Source organism: Scyliorhinus canicula, chromosome 9 (assembly GCF_902713615.1).
Source record: "Scyliorhinus canicula chromosome 9, sScyCan1.1, whole genome shotgun sequence".
NCBI classification, from domain to species: Eukaryota; Metazoa; Chordata; class Chondrichthyes; order Carcharhiniformes; family Scyliorhinidae; genus Scyliorhinus; species Scyliorhinus canicula.
In genome coordinates this window covers 129,065,576-129,085,766 of record NC_052154.1, presented here as the reverse complement: position 1 = coordinate 129,085,766, position 20,191 = coordinate 129,065,576, and the positions used below count along the sequence as shown (strand labels likewise).

At 50.6% G+C, this 20,191-nt stretch overlaps 1 protein-coding gene across 1 annotated transcript in view; it reads left to right on the top strand.

Annotated features, from left to right (window-relative positions):
• Positions 1 to 19,959, top strand: part of LOC119971679 (tetraspanin-32-like) — a 109,080-nt gene extending 89,121 nt beyond the window's left edge. Inside the window, exons 6-8 of the mRNA XM_038807562.1 lie at positions 10,689 to 10,775; positions 15,179 to 15,262; positions 19,509 to 19,959. Coding sequence (XP_038663490.1) covers positions 10,689 to 10,775; positions 15,179 to 15,262; positions 19,509 to 19,607 — 270 coding nt within the window. The 3' untranslated portion in view covers positions 19,608 to 19,959. The remainder of the gene's footprint in view (positions 1 to 10,688; positions 10,776 to 15,178; positions 15,263 to 19,508) is intronic.
• The last annotated feature ends 232 nt before the right edge of the window (positions 19,960 to 20,191 follow it).

Genomic DNA, 20,191 nt, shown 5'->3' with positions numbered 1-20,191 from the left:
AGCACAGTGATCTGGAAGGGTTGGAGCACAGTGATCTGGAAGGGTTGGAGCACAGTGATCTGGAAGGGTTGGAGCACAGTGATCTGGAAGGGTTGGAGCACAGTGATCTGGAAGGGTTGGAGCACAGTGATCTGGAAGGGTTGGAACACAGTGATCTGGAAGGGTTGGAGCACAGTGATCTGGAAGGGTTGGAGCACAGTGATCTGGAAGGGTTGGAGCACAGTGATCTGGAAGGGTTGGAGCACAGTGATCTGGAAGGGTTGGAGCACAGTGATCTGGAAGGGTTGGAGCACAGTGATCTGGAAGGGTTGGAGCACAGTGATCTGGAAGGGTTGGAGCACAGTGATCTGGAAGGGTTGGAGCACAGTGATCTGGAAGGGTTGGAGCACAGTGATCTGGAAGGGTTGGAGCACAGTGATCTGGAAGGGTTGGAGCACAGTGATCTGGAAGGGTTGGAGCACAGTGATCTGGAAGGGTTGGAGCACAGTGATCTGGAAGGGTTGGAGCACAGTGATCTGGAAGGGTTGGAGCACAGTGATCTGGAAGGGTTGTGGGCCAGAGAAGGTTACCGAGATCAGGGGAGGGATTCTCCAATAATGGGGCTATGTCCCATGTCCTCGAAAAAAAAGCCCGTGAATCACTCTGGACTTACCTGGAGAAAGTCCAGGGTGATTCTCCGATGTGCAGGGGAAAGCAGCTCCTCGCAGCTCCGGCTGCCGAGACGGGGCCCTGCACTTCTGGTCCAGGGTCCGCGCATGCACACGGTGGCGGACTGCGCCGGCCGCCCCGCGAGACATGGCAGACCCACACCGTGGACCGGCACGCGCTCGCGGCTTGGTAGCCCCCAATCGGTAACCTGGCCATCCTAGTGCCCCCCCCCCCCCCCCCCCCCAATGAATTATTCCCCACCACCAGGGCGGCCGCGGACTGAGTCCGCAGCCGCCACGCCGAGTTGCCACCGGGTGGAACCATGAGAGAACCACGCCGGCGGGAACTCAGCCAGCTGCACACGGTGAATCACCGCAATGGCCTCTTTCAATGGCCCCCGACCGGCACAGCGTCGACCTCGCGCCTGATTGCCGGCGTTTCTCCGGGGACCGGAGAATCTCAGGAGCGGCACCGGACATGATCTCGGGTTTATGCCCATTCTCCGGCCCCGCGCCAATCGCGATTTCGGCTCAGAGAATCCCGCCCAAGGAAGGGCAAGGCCATGGAGAGATTTGAAAACAAGGTTGACGATGTTGCTGGACTAGGAGCCAAGTAGGTCAGCAAACATGGGATGATAGGTGAATGGGACTTGATGCAAGTTAGGATATGGGCAGAATTTTGGATGAGCTCAAATTTACGGAGTGTGGAAGATGGTCAGCTGGCCAGGGGAAAATTTTAATAGTCAAATCCAGATGTGACAAACGCATGGCTCAGAGTTTCAGCGGCAGACAAGCTGCGACAGGAGTAGAGATGGCCAATGTTACGGAGGTGGCGGTTTTGGTGCAGATATAGGTTGGAAGTTACCTTAAAGTGAAATATGACACTGAGGTTTCAAGTGATCTGGTACAGCTTCATACCCCAGTTGCCAGGGAAGGAGATGGAAACTGTGGCTGGAGAAGAGTTCAGGCAGGGACTGAAGAAAATTACTTCCCAATATTTAAGGAGAGGAAATTTCTGTTTATCCATTACAGGATGTTGGACAAACAAGGAAACAAACAAAATACAATGAAGAGCAATGGAGGGGTTGAGAGGGGTGATGCCGAGGTAGAGCTCAGTCTATGTGGCATACATGTGCAACCTGATGTGTTTTTGCATAATGGAACCAAGGGCAGGTGTAGATGAGAAACAGGAGGAGGACAAGATAGATCCTCAGGTAATGCTGTAGGAGCGGAAAGAGTAGCCATTGCAGGTGATTCTTTGGCAATGATTGAATATACCATGGAACCAGTCTTATAGATAAAACTCTGTACAAAATGGCTGTCGGACTGCATTTGTATTTAAGATATAATAAGGTACAATGTGAATGGAATTCCTTGGCCGAGGTTTTACAGTCAATGGTTAAATGGCACCAGGCACTGAGCTGAAAGAAGGTTGCCCACAAATATCTTGTGATGTCTGTAGGTGTGGATTTCCCCTTTTATTCTGGCACCAAGTAACGGGGATCCCCTGGTGTCCAGCAACAGTGACAACAAGCAGGATAATCCGCAATCAGAGACAGAGAAACAAGAAGTAAAATGTGTCATAATAGCCACTCATGTAAAGAATGAGATGCAGACTGGCAGTGATTGACACAGAGGATGACCAGTAAGCATACAACACAGTACAGCCAATCACCAGACAGGACACTACCACTATAAAGCCAGAGGGCACTAGGTTTCCCGCTCTCTTGGGACCCAGCTACTGAGACAGTCAGAGTCCACGAGCTAGCAAGTGCAAACACCATGCGGTAGCTAGTAAGTCTGGTCAGGCTACTACAAGGTCACCAGTCAGATCAGGCAAGTGTCGACCCACAGCTGAATATGTATAGCAGTTCTATAGTTGAATAAAACAGTGTCGGATCTTCTCCAGTGTTAGACGTCTGTTTCTAACTTCCCTGCATCGAGTGCAGTCCACATCGAACCAACCTGCCTAACACATCATGGTACCAGAGTGTTACTGATCTTGTCGGACCTACCTCGAGTGAATCAGCATTGACCAGGAAGCAGCCATCCAGCGAAATGGAAAACATCCAGCCTCCTCCGCAACTCGGCATCTCCGGCAATCTCGGCGTCAACTGGAAAATCTTCAAGCAAAAGTTCCTCTTGTACATCGAGGCCTCCGACCTTGAGGCAGCATCGGATGCCAGGAAGATCGCGCTATTTCTCTCCACTGCGGGGGATCACGCCATCCATATCTACAACTCCCTCACGTTCGCCGACGACGAAGACAAAACAAAATTCAAAACAGTCCTGCTGAAGTTCGACAGCCACTGCGATATTGAGGTGAATGAGAGCTTTGAACGGTACATCTTCCAGAAGAGGCTTCAGGGTAAGGATGAACCTTTTCACTCCTTCTTGACCCATCTCCACATCCTAGCGCAGTCATGTAACTATGACTCAACAGCTGATTCCATGATCCGGGATCAGATCGTTTTCGGGGTCCACTCCGACTCCCTGCGGCAGCAGCTCCTTAAAATCAAACAGTTGACCCTCTCTGTCGCTATTGAGACGTGCGTTGTCCATGAGCATGCCAAGAATAGTTATTCCCACATCAAAGCGGCAGACACTGCAAAGCTGGCCTCCCACGAGGCAGAAAGGGTGCAGGCCACCGCACAGATGCAGGGCCTGAGCATCGAGGAGAGTGGCCATTTTGCGCGCTTTTCCCGGATCCCTGCGCATGCGCGCCACGACTGAGTGGACGAAGAGACTGACAACCCGACTGCGCAGGTGCGTACGTCGACCGACCGCACTGCGCATGTGTGATGGCGCATGGAAAGCGCTAACGCAGCGTCATGACGTGTCCGAATTGTGGCTCCGTCCCCTTAAAGCGGCAATGTCCGGCAAAAGGACGCCGATGTCTCCAGTGTGGCAAGTTTGGCCACTATGCAGCCCTTTGCAGATCTGCTCCACCGCTCAGCAGCCAGCGATCCCAGCTGCGGCGCAGAAGTGTCTGCTGAATACAGCAAGGCATGCCAGATTCCGATCCCGACAGCCCAACGGATCCTGATGCTGACTGGCTCAAGTCTCTATATCGGGTGGGTATCATAACCACACATGAGCTGGCCTCCACCACACCTGCGCAACGCCTCTCGATCCTCAGTGTGGATCCAGACGATGAGTGGTGTGCTGTCCTCACAGTTAACAAGGCTCGCATCCGATTTAAACTGGACACCGGCACGCCTGCGAACCTCATCTCACAATCCGACCTTGACACCATCCAGGCCCGACCAAGCATTCTTCCACCGGCCTGCCAGCTCCTTGACTACAATGGCAATGCCATAGCTGCTAGTGGCTCATGTCAACTAGGGGTATCCAACAAGGTGATCAAGGCAATATTAAGGTTTGAAATCATCAGGCCTGACAGAGCGTCCCTGCTCGGTGCTCGTGCCTGCAAGCTCCTGAACCTGGTTCAGCGATTCCACACCATGTCATCGTCACTGGCGACGGCCTCGCCCGATGGAAATTTGCAAGCCAACATAGAGAACATTATCACGTAGTACCACAGCGTATTCGATGGAATGGCATCCTTTTGCCGGACATTGCCGCTTTAAGTGGGCGGAGCCACAATTCGGACACGTCATTCGGAATGGGCACGCTCCCGTACCGATATAAAATCCTGCTCAAGCCGAACGCCACCCCTGTAATTCATGCACCACATTGGGTGCCTGGCGCCACTCAAGGATCGTCTGAAAAAGCAACTACAGGACCTCCAAGACCAGGGCATCATCTCGAATGTCACAGGGCCAACAGACTGGGTCAGCTCCATGGTTGCATAAAGAAGCCATCAGGGGAGCTCCGCATTTGCATTGACCCTAAGGATCTAAACCGCAACATCATGCAGGAGCATTACCTGATCCCGAAACATGAAGAGTTGACCAGTGAGATGGCTCATGCCAAATTCTTCACTAAGCTGGACGCCTCCCGGGGCTTTTGGCAAATACAGCTGGATGCGTCCAGTCGCAAGCTCTGCACGTTCAACACCCCATTCGGTCGCTACTGCTACAACCGCATGTCTTTCGGCATCATATCTGCCTCCGAAGTGTTTCACCGCATCATGGAGCAGATGACGGAGGGCATCGAGGGGGTGCAGGTATACGTGGACGACGTGATTATTTGGTCCACAACGCCCCAGGAACACATCGCTCACCTCAAGCAGGTCTTCCAGCGAATTCATAAACATGGTCTCCAGCTCAACAGGGCCAAGTGCTCATTTGGTCAATCAGATATTAAGTTTCTAGGTGACCACATCTCGCAGCAGGGTGTGCGGCCAGACGACGACAAGGTCTTGGCGATCAACACCATGAAGACCCCGGAGGACAAGAAGGCGGTCCTCCGCTTCCTCGGGATGGTCAACTTTCTTGGGAAATTCATTCCCAATATGGTATCCCACACCACGGCCCTCTGCCATCTCATTAAGAAGTCAGCGGAATTCCAGTGGCTGCCCACACATGAAGCGGAATGACGTGAGCTGAAGGCAAAGCTCACCACAGCCCCAGTTCTAGCGTTCTTCGACCCAACCAAGGAAACCAAGATATCAACTGATGCAAGCCAGGACGGCATTGGAGCGGTGCTCCTCCAGCGAGATGACTCCTCGTCCTGGGCTCCAGTGGCATATGCCTCCAGGGCCATGACGCCCACTGAGCAACGTTATGCCCAGATTGAAAAGGAGTGTCTGGGTCTCCTGACAGGAATAGTCAAGTTTCATGCCTACGTTTACGGCCTGCCGAAATTCATGGTGGAAACAGACCACAGGCCTCCAGTCCACATAATCCAGAAGGATTTAAATGACATGACACCTTGGTTGCAGCGAATTCTTCTTCGACACCGCCGCTATGACTTCGAACTTGCCTACACGCCAGGCAAAGAGCTGATCATCACAGATGCCCTATCCCGGTACATCACCACACCGTGTGAACAAGGTGACTTCATCTGCCACATAGAAGTGCAAGTGCAATTGTGTGCCACCAACCTCCCAGCCTCTGACGAACGGTTGGTCCAAATTCATGAGGAAACGGCCAAGGATCCTCTACTGCAGCGTGTGATGCAGCACCTTACCCATGGCTGGCAGAAGGGACAATGTCCCCAATTCTTTAACGTGAAAGACGAGCTGAGGTTGTGGAGGGAATCCTTCTGAAACTCGGCAGGATCGTTATTCCTCAGAGCATGCAGGCTATGGTGCTGGGTCAACTCCATGAGGGTCACCTTGGAGTCGAGAAATGCCGACGCAGAGCTCGGGAGGCAGTTTGTCGGCCAGGCATTAACCAGGACATTGCCAACAAGGTCCTCAACTGCCCCACCTGTCAGAAGTTTCAACCGGCTCAACCCAAGGAAACACTGCAACAACACGAGATTGTGACCTCTCCGTGATCCAAAGTAGGTGCAGACCTTTTCCACGCCAAGGGGCGTGACTACGTACTTCTGGTCGACTACTTCTCCAGTTACCCAGAAGTGGTGAAACTGTCCGACCTCACATCAAAGGCGGTCATCAAAGCCTGCAAAGAAACGTTTGTCAGGCACGGGATACCGCTCATGGTAATGAGCGACAACGGTCCATGTTTTTACAGTCAGGAATGGTCTGATTTTGCACAGTCCTACAACTTCCATCACGTTACCTCCAGTCCCCACTACCCGCAATCAAACGGGAAGGCCGAGAAAGGGGTCCATATTGTCAAGCGGTTGCTGTGCAAAGCTGCAGACTCAGGCTCCGACTTCAACCTGGCAATGCTGGCATACAGGGCAACCCCACTGTCCACTGGGTTGTCTCCAGTGCAGATGCTCATGAATTGCACTCTGAGGACCACAGATCCAGCCATCCATGTTCCAGACCTTGACCACCTCATGGTTTTACAAAAAATGCAGCAGTCCCGGGCCCAACAGAAGGCCACATATGATGCTCATGCCACGGATCTACCCGAGCTGGCTCCAGCCGATCATGTTCGCATCCAGTTGCCTGAGGGCGGCTGGTCAGCCACAGCTGTTGTTGTCAAACAAGTTGCCCCAAGGTCTTTCCTTGACCGCATGGCTGATGGCTCCCTGCTATGGCGCAACAGATGGGCATTGTGAAGAGTTCTACGCCCACCACCTGACTGCAGTGCTCCACCGGCCATCATACTTCCTCCGGACACACCCTGCCACGAGGCCACTGATCTGCCAGCGATCCTGCCGGCCCACGCGACCACCGCGATGGCAGCGATCCCACCTATCCACGTGCAGGCGGCTCCTGATCCACCTCTGCGGCGATCGACAAGAATCCGGCGCCCGCCACAAAGACTGAATCTGTGGACTGGACTTCTGTAAATTTTGTGACTGAATTCATCGATTTAACCTTTGAAAATATTGCTTTGTTTACCATGTATCTGCACTATCGACACCTTCCCATGTGTATACATTTGTTCAAGCACATTTGTATATCGTCAGGCATATATATATATATACGTATACATACCTCATTATTTATTTAACTAGAAAAGAAAGGGGGGAGATATCATAATATCCACTCATGTATATAATGAGATGCAGACAGGCAGTGATTGCCACATAGGATGACCAGTAAGCATACAACACAGTACAGCCAATCACCAGACAGGACACTACCACTATAAAGCCAGAGGGCACTAGGTTTCCTGCTCTCTCTGGACCCAGCTACTGAGACAGTCAGAGTCCACGAGCTAGTAAGTGCAAACACCATGCGGTAGCTAGTAAGTCTGGTCAGGCTACTACAAGGTCACCAGTCAGATCAGTATAGTGTCGACCCACAGCTGAATATGTATAGCAGTTCTATAGTTGAATAAAATAGTGTTGGATCTTCTCCAGTGTTAGACGTCTGTTTCTAACTTCCCTGCATTGAGTGCAGTCCACAACGAACCAACCTGCCTAACACATCAAAATGTACTGAATTTTCCAACTTTAATACGATTTTACAGAGCACAAAATAAATTATTGCAAAATGGAGTTAAGGTAGAAGTTGAAATATCATGAATTAACCTTAAAATATGTACATTTCAAAAGTGTGATTTTTAAAAATTAATTAATTAAGGAATTTTATATTTCACAAATATAAAATTGGCTTTCCAAGGCCTGAGGCATTTTACAGCAGCAATTATGAACTAAGTACGTTGTTAAAAAACCCAGTTATGCCTCATTCAACAAGGTGTAACTTTTAAAAATAAATTTAGTGCAGCAATTCATTTTTTTCCAATTAAGGGGCAATTTTACGTGTTCAATCCACCTACCCTGCACATCTTTGGGTTGTGGTGGTGAAACCCACGCAATCACGGGAAGAATGTGCAAACTCCACACGAACAGTGACCCAGAGCCGGGATCGAACCTGGGACCTCGGTGCCGTGAGGCAGCAATGCTAACCACTGCTCCACCGTGCTGCCCTAACAAGGTGCAACTTTAAAGGGAGGCTAACAATTTAAAAGAACAAGGCATTGATTTTCATTTGATTGCAGGCTCTGGGGTGGGAATGGAGCCTTCAATGCCTCACCCTGTGGGGCAGGGGATCAAAATAATTTTCTTCAAGGGCTCCTTTTCAGATTTTCTCAAGGGAGACTTTTTTATTCCCAGAGGCTCTTTTTTAATTCACAGAAAATCCTTTATTAGGTGATGCAGTCACATAGTAACATTACCGTCTGTATTTATTTCAGTGCTTCCTCATTGAGATCGATAAAATAGCTCTAATACCAAATGTAGAATACATAGCAGCTCACCTAACCTCAGATGAAGGATTAATCAGATCAAAATAGTAAACTAATCATGTGTCAATACTGAATTAAAAACTTATTTTTTAAAATGTATTCTTTCACGGGATACGGGGAGTGATTTTGAGCCCGCCCTAACCAGCATTGGATCGGCAATGGCAAAATCCAGAGAGAATTGGAAAAGCGGAAATCTCTCGGGTCAGATTGCAATTTCTGATTTTTAACCCCCTTCTCTGGTGGAATAACACGAAACATGCCGCGGGAGCCCGGGGTCCTCATTTTAATACATTAACATGTCGTTCGCCAGCACTCACTAGGGGACATCCCCCACCCCTCATTGAATATTCAGCAGGTGCCAGTGTGATATCACGGCAGCTCCATTTGCAACAGCTTTACGTGACCCTGGCAACCTCACCTCCAAGGAGGATTTCAGAGATGAGTGCTCAGGCAACCATCGCCCACCAGGGTGTTGAAAGCTCAAGGGGCACCGGAGATTTTGAGGGGGCACTGATAAGTTCAACTCAGGGCCTGGGCTGAGCTTCAGTAACACGAACTCAGGGTTAGAGGTCGCTGGCAGGCCTTACCTACCTTTCATGTCTGGGTGACACTTGCTTTAAAGGGGTTTGAAGGCTGGCTTGCAGGCTGCATTTCCTGTGTCCTCTTTGCTGGGCTTGTGTGAAAATCGCCACTGAGGGAGCGCCGTTCCTTTGTGGAATGTGGGTGGGAGGGTCAGCACTGGGGTGTTTGTGAGGTTCTCGGGTGTGGTTCCACGAGAGGCCAGGCTGCAAGGGCAGAGTGGGGGACTCGGGAATGAGGTACGTCTCTGCCTCATGAGGCATGAGGACCTTCTCACTGATGGGGGATGACTGCAGTGTGAGTTGAACCCCACACTCAGGCAGCACTGTGGAAGTTCAACTCTGCTTGTCAGGAAAGTCTGACTGTCCTGAATTAGTGTTCGGATGAATGGCTGATGGATGACATGTCAACTCTGCAGTCTTTGTGGCATTCTGAGTTTATTGACAACTCTAGAATACAAAAAAAATCAGCAATAAGTTAAAAACATTCACAAGACACCAAAAACAAAACCACCAGCTCTCAAGTAAACACATAGCAACCCCCCGCCACAGCAACCCCTCCTCCTCTCCTTTCTTCCCCCCCCCCCCCCCCCCCCACAAGCAGCCCCACATCGGGGAAAAGGTTCCCAAACGAGCAGCACAGATCACCAAAAAAGGACACACACATATACGGGGCATGGCGGTAGAGAGAGAGAGAATTCCCTTTACCAAAAAAAGCAAGACAGAATACAGAACAAGAAACCCAACAGACAATTAAGTACAAAGCAAACCGCTAACACTCAAGCCAGTGCATGCTCCCCTCCCACACCCTCCGTGGCTCCAGCAACAGCTCCACGCCAGTGAAAAGGCACCTACAAGCAGCACAGTCCACCGGAATAGGACAGGGAGCGCACGGTTGAGGGGAGAGAGAGAGAACACCCCTCCCCCTCACTAGCACCGGGAGGGACCCCTCAACCCCCAGCAGCAGGAGGACGCAACTGGCAAGGTCCCAGCCGCTAGGCCCAAAATAACAATAACCAGCAAAAATACAATAATAACCATACAATCCCCCAACAATGAAACAAAATTAACATCAGTACACATAGTCAATTGAGCCACCGCCCTGCTGCTCTCACAGTCCCGGCATCTGGTCTCCGGACACCATCCAGTCGAAAACTGCAAAAGCAAGTCCGTTCTCCTCCATTTTCAGCTCGGCCAACCAAATCCACTCCTCTCTCCAATCCAAGCCAATAAGCAGAAAGGCAGCCAGTAACAAATACAAGTCTCAGGCATGGCAGCTGCAGACAAGCAAACTCTTTGCTCTCTCTCCCCTGCTAGCAACTGGCAGCAGGCAGCAAACTCCTCTTCCCCTCCATCCAACCGGTTGTAGCATTGTTCATCGTCGCCATAGTCCAGGCTTCAAAATCTGGAAAAAAAGACAACCAGCATACAGAATAGCACACCAGGTCCGGAAACCCGCAGCATGGGAGTTCCATGCCTGGTCTGCCCCTTCCAGCCCTGGGCAACCTGAAAATCACCTTGGCATGGTGATCTGCACTGTGAGGCAGCAGTGCTAACCAATGTGGAATGTGGCACTGTGCTGCCCTTCTAGTATCAATTTAAACACAGAATTAGGTCACAATGCAAATTCTTATTTTTGTTTAGCACAGATTGCGAGATTCCCCAGTGCAGTTTTTTTTGTGAGGTGTTGCTAATTAAACTATCTCTTCTCTATTTTCTTACAGTTTCTTTGCTGTGGAAAAAACTCAACATTCAGCCACTACAGCAGTGTTGAGAATGAAACATGCTTTGCAGAAGGTGCTCCGCTAAAGGTATGACTAGGGTTGCAACTAAAGAGAATAGTAACGATCTTGTCTAGGATTATAGACAACAATCGGTGCTCTGTCCAAGATTACAGGTATAAGGGTGGCGCAATGGTCAGTATTGCTGCCTACGGCCTGGGTTCGAATGCCGGCCCTGTGTCATCCTGTTCCCCCGATGGTGTCAGAGGACCAGCAGCAGGGTCAGCAATGCCGCCTGGGAGGCAGTGATAGCGGCTGTCAGTGCAGGCAGCATGACCAGGAGGACCTCCGTCCAATGTCGGAAGAAGACCAACACACCTCCAACAAGCTGCAAGGGTCATAACCTCTATCTTGGCATCAGTTCCGCCTATCACCCCTCAAATTCACAAAATCCCCCCCCCCCCCCCCCCCCACAATCCACAGCTGAAGCTGTGGCTGCCCTTGTTATGGGTCGCCACACTATTTAAAGATGGCTTGAAGGCCTCACAAGTACAAAGCCCCTCACCTCCTGGCCCAGGGGCGACCCCGACCTGGAACCTGAGTCCACGTAAGAGTGGGGCGCAGAGTTCGGGGAGTACGTATAGCTGGAAATTAGAGTAGCTGGTGCCCTGAATCGTTAGGGTCACGACGGTGCGCCCTTGTATGTGGACAGAGTGTGAGCACGAAGCGAGGGAGATAGTTTGCCATGCAAGGAAGATAGGGAGCGAACAGCGTCTTACCAGTTCAGGGTGTACGAAGCTCTCGGTGCTCCCGGAGTCGAAGAGGCACGGTGTCCTGTACCCGTTGATTTTAACGGTCATCATCGAGTTCGGGAGGTGTTTCGGACGCGACTGGTCCAATGTGACTGCGCTGAATTGCGGGTAGTCGGCGGCGCGATCAGCTGTGCTGGAGTGGCCCCGTGATGACTGTCCGCTGAGGTCGTAGTCGTCGGGATGAGGTTCGGAGGCTCGAGAGGATGGAGCCCAAGATGGCCGCCCCCGTGGATCGCACGTGGCGGGCAGCGAGGAAGATGGCGTCCAAGATGGCGGCCCCCGTGAGTCGCACATGTCGGGTGGGGGCGGAGTCGGCAGACGCTGCAGCATTACGGGGCCTGCGGGCCTGTGAGTTTGGGAGGCGAGTGCTCTGGACTGCGGGGGAGTTTGGAGTTTTCGACTTGGCTAGGCATACTCGCGCATAGTGTCTTTTGCGACCGCAGCTGCTGCAGGTCGCATTGCGGGCCGGGCAGTGCTGCAGTGGGTGTTGGGGCTGTCCACAAAAATGGCACGCTGGTGCTGCATAGTGGGTGGGTGGCCGCGCGGCGCAGGCCTGGGGCAGTCGCTGGTCGGGGGCCCACGATGGGGTCACTTGGTCCGCGGGGAATAAGTTCAAACTGCGAACGAGCCCTCCATGGTTGTAGCTAACTCTACAGTGTCCTCCAAGTTCTGGGGCCCTTTCTCAAGCAATCATTGGCGCACATAGTTGGACCTGAGCCCTGCAACGTATACATCACGGACAGCGAGCTCCATATGCTAGGCGGCTGTTACAGCCTGAAAATTGCAGTCCCAACCAAGGGCTTTTAAATCGCGCAAAAAGTCTTCCAGCGACTCCGCGGGGCACTGGCGGCAGGTCGTGAAAATGTGCCGCGCGTAGACCTCGTTGATGGGTCGCACTTACATTCAGTCGAGCATGGCCAGGGCCTCAGTATATGAAGTGGTACAATTAAGTTGTGTAGAGATACGATGGCTCACCCTTGCGTGCAATAGGCTGAGTTTGCTCCTCTGTAGTTTCGGAAGTGCTTGATTCAGTCAGGTAGGCCTTGAAACATCGGACCCAGTGTAGAAAGAGTTCCTTCGCCTCTGCAGCCTGCGGGTCGAGTTCTAGTCGATCAGGTTTGAGGGCTGATTCCATAGTAGTTTTCTTCAAGTTTTCTAATACTATTAAATTGATGTGACCATCAATTCACTAGACACACGATTGGAAGTAAACTGGTTTTAATAGTCTTACAACTAAGCCAGCCTGCGAACAGAGGAACTGAGAGCAGGCTTACGGCTGCAGTACTTTATACTTCCGGTTAGTGGGAGGAGCCATGGGCGGAGCCATGGGTGGAGCCCAGTACAAACTCCTCATCTCCCCCTATGGGCAGAGCCGCGCAATGGCTCACATACAGAGCCCACAAGGACACAATACAACGCAAGGCAATACAGTGTGAATTACGATGCATATAATTCACCACACCCACGCCGACCCCGACCCTACATGGCGCAGGAGTACAGGCGCCACGCGGAGAAAAAGAGGCCGGGAGACAGAGAGGCCGGTTCGCCGATCGGTGGGTCCCAATTGCGGGCCAGGCCACATCGGAGGCCCCCCTACCCCCCCCACAGGCCGCCCCCGGACCCTTCAATGCCGAGGTCCCGCTGGCTCAGAGCAGGTTAGAACGGCGCCAGCGGGTCTCGTTTTTTTTTACAGCCGCTCGGCCCATTTAGGCTGGAGAATCGCGGAGGTGCCCCGTAGAGCGGCCCCCGACCGGCTCCACGCCGGCCCCAATGGCGCCAATTCTCCGCTCTGCGGAGAATCGTGTCGGGGCAGCGTGGCGCAATTCGTGCAGCCCTCCGGTGATTCTCCGACCCAGCGCAGGGTCGGCCAATCCCGCCCAGTATGTATATAGATCATTTGAATATGTGGATCTTGGCAGGAAATGGCCGGCCGTAGGAACTCTCTGTTCCTGCCAGCAGCGCAACTCCGTCCATGGGTTTCCCGGCAGTAGGGGGTGGCTTCAATGGGAAATCCCATTGACAAGTGGCAGGAACAGAGAATCCCGTCGCCAGCGAACGGACACGCCACTGAATAACACGCAGCTGGGGGACCAGAGAATCCAGCCACATGGGCTGGATTCTCCGCTTGGCCATGCTCGAAGCGAGAATCCTGATCAGGCGGAAAATCGCACAAAATGGAAATAATCCGTTTTCGCCCAGCGCCGATTCCGGCATCATGCTCTGGTCCCTCGCTGTCGCCAAGATCGAAGGTTGCACCCATGCTGGTATTGGCATGGATTTGAATATCATTTGCGGGTTGGACACTTCATCATCCACCCCTCCGCGATGCTCCATCCCTGATAGGCAAGCGTCTCGTGGGCATGAATTGGTGCCGGTATCAACAAGTGGGAGTTGGGCACTGGGGGTAGGGGGAGATGGTGGACCCCCAGTGCCCAACGCGGCCGATGACGTCAGCCGCGCATGCGCAGGTTGGACAACACCAACCCGCGCATGCGCAGTTGCCGTCTTTTCCCTCAGCCGCCCCGCAAGACGTGGCGGCTTGGTCTTGCGGGGCGGCGGAGGGAAAAGAGTGCGTCCGTTACAGACGTACGGCCTGCGATCGGTGCCAACCGATCGCGGGCCTATGCCCCCCTTGGCACGGCCATGCCAATCGGGCCCCCAGATGCCCCAAACGGGCAGCAAGCAGGTGTGTTTGCTGCCATGTTGAAGCGGCCGTGAAGGCTCGGCCGCTCAGCCCATCGGCCTCAGAGAATCGTCGCTCGACGTAAAAAACGGCGAGCGGCGATTCGTGGTGGGGGCCGGGCGTGGGGGGGTTGAGAATAGCGGGAGGGCGTGAAAAATGTCGGGAGGCCCTCCCGCTATTCTCCCACCCGGCGTGGGGGGCGAAGAATCGCGCCCCACATCTTTGGGTTGTGGGGGCGAAACCCACGCAAACACGGAGTGAATGTGCAAACTCCACACGGACAGTGACTCAGAGCTGGGATCGAACCTGGGGCCTCGGCGCCGTGAGGCAGCAGTGCTAACCACTGTGCCACCGCTGCAAAGTTGAGCTGGAAATTCTTGACTCGAAGTGCAGCAGTGAGGACCATGGGCACAAATGGGATTAGGAGACTTCCTGTAAAGGCAGCCATCTGAACACATCCAAAATAGCGTATGGACTTCTCTGAGCTTTGTCACTTCTGGCACCGGGCCACACGGTAGCGCAGTGGTTAGCACTGCTGCCTCACAGTGCTGAGGACCCGGGTTTGATCCCGCCCCCACAACACAAAGATGTGCAGGGTATGTAGATTGACCACGGTAAATTGCCCCTTAATTTTAAAAAGAAAGTCACTCCTGGCACCCTGCTCTTCCCCACTTCTGTCGTGCCCCTCCCTCCATGCTGGGAAATATAGCAGATACCCTGCAGCCCTCTTTTGGCTACTGCCACCCAATAGTGTAGCCCCAGTGCTTCCATCGCCTGGCAAGAGAGCTGCCCAGAGCACCAGAATGTTAACACAAATAACCAAGTCCACTTTATCCAGTGAGGGCAGCTCATTTGTGCACAGACTGTTGCCTGGGTCAAGCTGAGAGATGAATGAGGGGTTTGTTGAACCTGTGATTTTTGTTTTCACTTGGAGGCACCTCTTCTTCCATAGTGGCATTCAGATGTGAATTTTCATAATCATGTGTCTTATCCATTAGGATTGTCTTCAGGCAATGGAGAATCGGGTCACTGGCCTCATGGCTGTGGTTGAAGCACTGACGATGTTGGTGGGAATTGTCACGGTAATTTCAATACAGAGCTGCAATTCAATTTCACCTTGATGAATGTTCTTGATGCATTAAGAATACAGTTAAAAAAATCTTTATTGTCCAGCATGCTGGGGGAGATGGGTGAAGCTAGGTAATCAAAAATGGTGGTTCACAGGAGTTTATATTTTATTCATTTATGGCATGTGGGCTTTGCTGGCTAGGCCAGCTATATTGTCCATCCCTAATTGCCCTTGAGAAGTCATGTTTTTCTGGACACAAGACAAGATGCGTGACATCTTTGCTCTGGCTCGATAAGGAAAACTGACCCAATAATTTGATAATTTCAATGTAAATCCTCAGAACAAATTCTGCAGACTTACAATCTATTGTTATATTATTTTTTTTTAAATGATGTATTATTTGAACATGGAAAGTAATTGGCTTTTAAAAAACCTCAAGCTGTCAGGAATTCCAGTCACTCAAGAATTCCGGTTGGTTGGGTTTCGGGAACACAAAGTTTACTGTATTTTGAAAGATCCCACTACAAGAGAGTTCTGTTCGGAGGACAGAACTTTGTTCTGAAGGGAATGATGCGGGAAATATAAATCCAACAAGACCTGACGGAAAAGATGAGGGAAATCATTGGGAAGAATATGAATACTTCCAATTGGTTGAACTTTCTGAATAGATTTAAACCAGTGTTTTTCAAACTTTTTTCCGGGACCCACTTTAACCAACCAACCAACCTTCACGGCCCATGCCGGCCAACCTTCTCGGCCCACGCCAGCCGACCTTCACGGCCCACGCCGGCCAACCTTCACGGCACACCATTTTTGCTTCCCTTTAATGCGATAGGTGAGCCTGCTTGGTCCTCATAACCTCACTTGCTTTATCATTCAATGTTACATTTATGCTGAGGACTTCAGCTGGTGATTTAAGTTCTCACTGCATCCTTTGAAAAAAATCAAGAGGTTTGTCCTCAAACTCACTATGCCTAGTCTTCAACTGCCTTTGAAGTTCTGAAGGTTCTAAACTTTAATTTGTCAGTACTTCCCTGCATATAACGCATCCTGATTTGCATTGGCACAATTAACAAAGCCATTCCTCAAGAAATCATCTTTATACTGCTTTGTTCACGATTTCAGTTCCAACTTCAGTTCTTCACAGTCCTGTTGCCTTGCTTGCTTGCAGCTAGAAATTGGAGGAATCTCTCTTCCATGATTTTGCACCGAATGTACGTACATAAGGGCATAAGATGTCAGTGCATGTGCCGGGCACGTGACCTGCTATCTGCCGGCACTTCTGGCCAGAAGAGTGCGCCGTTCTATTTAAAACGTGGTCGCGACTGGCATTTTTAAGGCCGGTTGTGGATGCTTCTCCCGCGATCAGCAATGCCGCGACCGATCGCTCCACGACCCTCCCGACGCTCGCCCACAACCCACCTGCGGGTCACGACCCGCAGTTTGAAAAGCCCTGGTGTAAACAAGTGATATTGAATTGATGAACCATTATAAACCTACGCAGGTTTTCCTCCCTGTAAAGGTCAATGGGGTGTTTGGAAGCCACCCCCAAAGCCCTCATCCAAGATGCTGCTCTTCACATTATGGAGGCTGGCATCTATCCCTCACACCATATAGCTTTCTGTGTCCGAAGGCTATAAATCAGTGCTTCCACCTTTGATACACTGACTGACTTACAGTTCTCCCTGTTAAGGAGGAACATGATAGAGCTTTTAAGATAAACTACTCTGCCCAGCTGGCACTGCATGGAAGATCTCTCTTGATTGTCTGGCGAAGGACGGGTATTAGAATCAGTGGTCTATCAGCCAATTTCAGGTGAAGCAGTGTTTCACTTGCACCTCCGTCAATTTGGTCTACTGTATTCACTGCTCCCAATGCATTTTCCTCTAATTTGGGGAGGCTAAACGCAGAGCGGATGACCGCTTTGCGGAATACCTTTATTCAGTCTGCAAGCAGGACCCCAACCTTTCTGTCACTTGTTATTTCAACTCACCATCTTGCTCTCATACCCACATGTCCATCCTAGGCTGGCTGTAATGCCCCAGAAAAGCACATCGCAAGCTGGAGGAGCAACACCTCGACTTCAGATGAGGCACATTACAGCCTTATGAACTCAACATTGAGTTCTACAACTATACACCTTAAACTCTCCGCTCCATCGTGACCCCATTTCCTTGCTTGTCTTAATGCAACCCCCCACCTGTTGGGCCATCTGTCACTTGTTCTTTAATTTTGCTTTCACTGACCTTTGCTCTCTTATTAACACGTTCTGCTCTCTTACCTTTATGCCACTATCAGCACCTTCTTTAGTCTTTAATGCTACCATTAACACTCCCTTTGTCTTGTGTCCATGGCATATTTGTCAATCTCTCCTTAGTTCCCACCTATCCCTGACCTTCTATTCTGCTCCACTTTTTATATCCCCCTCTCTCCAACTATTTAATCCATCACATTTCTACCCCTCTTCAGCTCTGAAGAAGTCATATGGGCTTGAAACATTTATTCTGTTTCTCTCTCCGCTGCTGCTGCCAGACCTGCTGAGTTTATCCAGCATTTTCTGTGTTTTATTTGGTATCTATCAGCTGCTTCTGTAGCTCTTGCCTTTGTTTACTATTTCTGAGGCAAGAATGAAACCCAACAATTAGCATAATTCTGCTCTTACTTAAATAATAACTTCACCTTCTTATGTTAGAGTTTCAACCAAATATTTTGTAGCTGCTCTGATCTGTTTTGGCCATGATCTGATTAAATGTTGCAACATGCTCAAGGAGCTGAGAGTTCTAAACCCGTGTCTATGAACCATTGCCATACCTCATCATAGTTTCAATTGGTCAGCCCCCCCCCCCCCCCCAACCTCCATGATTTTACAGGCGGCTGTGCAAACTTCAGATGGGTAATTTGCCCAATTAAGGGCCTCATCCTGCCACTGCTCTGATATAATTGGCGGTGGGAGAGGCCTATCTCAAACATGTAACCGGCAGCTTTAACCTTGCAGGCTGCTTGTCAGTTAAGTGGGAGGGAGGGTGCCTTCTTCCTGGACCCATCTGCCAATCGAGGCCCCCTGTCACAGTTCTACCTCTTCATGACCATCCCCTTCCATGTCCTGTCCAATATGCACCCCCCCCCCCCCCCCCCCCCCCCCCCCCGCCATCCCGCCCCGCCCAACTTCACTCCCTCTTGCTGAGACTTGTCAGCCTGGCCCCAGCGAGATCTTGGATCTATCACAATGTCTGTTTCCTGAATGCCACCTGCTTGGCCTTCCTGCAGTACATCCAGTGGCTATCTCTCTTGGCTTGCCGGCCTCAGATTGGCTGGCAGCTCTGTGCGGCGGGAAGTCCTCCTGGAAAAGGACAGAAGTCCTGCCTCATTCTAATTAAAGGGGTGTTACCCGAAAAATTAAAGTGGGTCAAGCCAGCTAAGTGAAGGTGGGCCATCCCCCAGAATTCACATTGGAGTGTTGGGATCCTGCCCTCAGGGTAAAACCCAGCCCCATGTTTAGCCAAAATGGAGACTTGCCAAAAAGTCTCATCATATCATGTCATTGGGAGACAGAATAGTATCATGAAAGCAGACTATTAGCACCCCACTGTCCTGGGTCATCAATCTGAGTGCCCACTGATTAGCAGGAGGGCAGGTTTGATGAAATCAGTTAGTTGTTTAATAGAATGTCACATAGGTTTCAAATGAAGGGAAACACTATCAGAAAAGGCATCAAGTTGGCAAGAGGACAGAAAGCAGAGTTGCGTAACTGTTGATATCCCTTAGATGCCATTACTCGTCTCATTCTAGCATGAGCACGATTGGCCAAAGGGTCTCCCTCTGTGCCTTACTGTTATATGACATATTTACGATTAGGAGCAGAAGCCAGACCTCCAAATTTGCAGAAGTCACAAACATAGAGAGATGATTAATTATGGAAAGACGCTAAGAGACTTGAGGGAGGCAGAGACAGGCATATATGTGTCAGATTAAATTTAGCGTCACAAAATATGAGGCCATACAATTTTTGAGGGAGAATAAAAAGAAACAGAAACCAAATTATAAACTTATAAAAAGAAGTAAAGAGACTTAGGGGTTCCACTATGCAAAGCTTTACGGTGGCAAGACAAAGCAAGTTGTTCATTATTACGAAGCATTAAAACTGTGTTCTGGAATGAACAGTTAAGAGGTTAGGAACCAGAAAGGAAACAGGGTGGAGCTTTTTTTAAAGTTGACCTTTAAATATTTACATTAACTGCTCGTTTCTGTTGTCCCTGCAGGTTTATGGGATGATCTTGACCGCTTTCCTCTGCTTTGCTGGTTGCTTAACCGAGGATTGGTACACAAAAGGGGAGTACAGAATGGACAAGCAATACTGAGCACTGAGCTGGAATCAGAAACTAGGAGCTAGCCAGACAGGAAGAAATACCCTGTGAACTGAACTCTCTTGATACTGTGAAACATGTCACCTCTCGCACAGTTCAGATTCTCTTTACACTGAAATATCTTACATTCTCATTCTCAAGGAAGGCAAATTAATGCTTATCTACTTCACAGGGACCTATGGTGAGCAAATCCCATGGGCCTATCCCCTCTCCCACTGCATTGTGCCGATAGATTCCGCTTTTAACAAGTGCTATGCTTTGTGTCATGCTGCTGGAGCAAGAAACTGTGACATTGTGATTCTTCCGCTGTGTGACTCTTTTTTAAAAAACATTCAAATTTTAAACAGAAATGTGTTTTAAAAATTAACTTTGAGAAGCTCTTCCTACTGGGGTAGGCAGTTGGGAAGGGGGAACAAGAACATAAGCCAGCCAGTCAGCCCCTCTTGTCTGAGATCTGTCATTGGCCATGCTAAATTGCTCCTGCGTGTCCAAAAGGTTAGGTGGGGTGACTAGGTTACATGGAATAGATGGGGACTTGGGCCTAGGTAGGCTGCTCTTTCGGAGGGTCGGTGCAGACT